The sequence below is a fragment of the Akebia trifoliata genome, chromosome 12, assembly GCF_017979445.1.
Source record: "Akebia trifoliata isolate Shusen 1 chromosome 12, ASM1797944v1, whole genome shotgun sequence".
Taxonomy (NCBI): Eukaryota; Viridiplantae; Streptophyta; class Magnoliopsida; order Ranunculales; family Lardizabalaceae; genus Akebia; species Akebia trifoliata.
In genome coordinates this window covers 4,236,951-4,239,474 of record NC_141386.1, presented here as the reverse complement: position 1 = coordinate 4,239,474, position 2,524 = coordinate 4,236,951, and the positions used below count along the sequence as shown (strand labels likewise).

At 34.6% G+C, this 2,524-nt stretch overlaps 1 protein-coding gene across 1 annotated transcript; it reads left to right on the top strand.

The window, feature by feature from the left end:
* Positions 1–517: 517 nt before the first annotated feature.
* Positions 518–1,407, top strand: LOC147388707 (uncharacterized). The gene has a single exon (XM_086419895.1). The coding sequence runs from the start codon at positions 618–620 to the stop codon at positions 1,221–1,223; it is 606 nt and encodes a 201-aa protein (XP_086276021.1). The 5' UTR covers positions 518–617; the 3' UTR covers positions 1,224–1,407.
* The last annotated feature ends 1,117 nt before the right edge of the window (positions 1,408–2,524 follow it).

Genomic DNA, 2,524 nt, shown 5'->3' with positions numbered 1-2,524 from the left:
AATTGGAAAAGCCATTGACAAGCGGATAATTACGTGGAAAAATAAGATCAAATCCTACTAAAGGAAAAAAAAAAATCATTAACTAATTCTATCACAAATTAAGCGTAAGATTCCGAATTTTTCAAGGATTAGGATTTCAAGATTTATAAATACGACCTCAAAGCAGGGCGAAGATACATAATTTTGAATACTTACATTATTACTCTATTGAATTGTTAATTGACTTAAGTGTCAGAAAGTTTTTTTAAATCTTGTACAAGATAATTGAAACACTCAAAATTAATCCACTTTTACTTTTATATATATAATATATATATATATATATCCTCCCATGGTAGAAACAAGTGAAGGTAGTGTGTCCACCATCAATCACCTATCAAAGATATGAAGCACGTTAGTTATCCAACTCCATGGAACACTGAATCCACAATCATTTAACTAATAAACTAAATGATTCTCCTTTTTCGGTTTCTTGTACCTTTATATCCCCTTAAATACCTCTCCCCCTTCCCAATCGTGAAACCCAAAGAGATCTCTTCTCACAAAATCTCTCTCTCTCTCTCTCTCTCTCAAAGAAACAAAACCTTCTCTCTCTACAGATCTCTACAGACAGAGAGATGGAACCGAATACACCGGTAATAGGCAAAAGACTATGGAACATCGTACGAATAATGTTCTTCATGATTCGAAAAGGAATATCGAAAAGCAAATTGATGGCTGATCTCCAGCATCTAATGATGAAACGTGGCAAGATCGCAGGGAAGGCCCTTGGAAATTTAATGTTCCATCACCACTCCTCCTTCAGTTGCCGGTCACACGACGCACACCTGTCCTTCATCACTCCTAGAGATTACGAATTCAGTTGCAGTAACAGCCCAGCTTACCCATCTTACTTCCCATTCCACGTCAACAACAAACGCAAAAACCACCACTCTCATTCCCACTACAACAACCACTACTTCTCTTCTATGCACTCAACGCCGTCTGCTGACGACATAACGACCGTTAGTGCCGTACAAAAAGTACTAGAGATGTTGAACAATGACGTCACGGAGGCATCCCCTGCACTGCCTGGGTTTGGACGTAGTCCTATGGTACGGCAATTAAGGATAACAGACTCGCCGTTTCCGTTAAAAGATGCTGACGAGGACAACCACGTGGATAAAGAAGCTGAGGAGTTCATTGCGAGGTTTTATGCTCAGCTGAGGTTGCAAAAAAGATAAATGGCTTCGAGTCAGGGTATCATGACATGTGGGCTTCCGAGATCCGTTTGAGATTCCGGCTATGTGTGTCAGATCTTTTCAACGGTTTCCGGCAATAATTGTGATCTGGGTTCGTGTTAATTTTATGGGGTTTTGTTTATTTTCCTTCCAACGTTTGTTGAAATTAATAAATGTGAATTTTTTAGCTTTTTTTTCTTTTTCTTTTTATTTATCTTTAATTTTCTAACGAGGGTGTCTTTTGGGAAAAAGTTAGCTACCTTCAGGAGGAGCTAAATTTGATATACTCATCATTTAAATATGCCACATGGCACATTCTTCAAATCTTTTGGAATTGTCATCATAGGCCTAATGAACAAGTGTCTACCATTATCAATCAAATTATATTTTATTTAGTTCAAATCATTTTAGGGAATCAATTGTGGATATATTTTACTTGTAATTTATTGTATAAGAACATTGGGTAATCTAATTAAATAATAATTAATCAATAATTAGAAGTAAATATGTTCTACCAAAATTATAACCTAAAGAGAATGTTGGAGTTTTTTTTTGACTTTCCCTTTACTTGCATATTTATTTTTAATTATATTTTAATTTTTCTATTTAAAAAATTATGAATTTTATTGGATATCTGAGGAGATCATGCCCAGAATCGGAGTGGATTTTGACTCTGGATATCTATAAAACCAAATCGAAATGGGCCTTTTAATAATACCCAACATTTGTCATTGAGTCAGAATCTTTTCTCCTCTTGTTGAGTAGCAAACAGTTGGTCTTTTTTTTTTGGTTTTTAATTTCAACTTGTATGGATTTAATTGTTAGTTTTGATATGGCGTTATATTTAGCTTTCTTTAGCTGTCGAGATGTATTTCTTGCTTTATAGGTAGGTGAGTTGGAAGCTTTGGATTTATTACCTTTTATAGGTCTGTTTCTTCCTTTCGATGCTTTTGATGTGTAACGTGTTCCACTAGTGGTAGTACCTATGTTTTTTTGTGGTGGAGGTCACGTGCCATGCAAAATAGGAAGAAAATTGTGATAATTTTTTGTTTTTTACAAACAAAAGAAAAAGAAATTGGATTTCTTGATTCAAAGCAATGAAAAGTAATTAATTTGAAGTAGTAAGAATTGATCTGAAGGCCTATTTTTTATGGGATTCCCAAATAATTGAGATAAGATCTTCATGATGATGATGATTTTTCTAATTTTATGAATTCATAATTGTATAGGATCCTTATGGAATGTTCGAGAAAATCTTTACGGGCTCTAAACTTGTCATGTTGGGATCAATTGACTCGTGATAT

What these genes read in the sequence shown, in the direction of transcription:
- LOC147388707 (XM_086419895.1), top strand. Translation starts at nt 618, where the DNA reads ATGGAACCGAATACACCGGTAATAGGCAAAAGACTATGGAACATCGTA.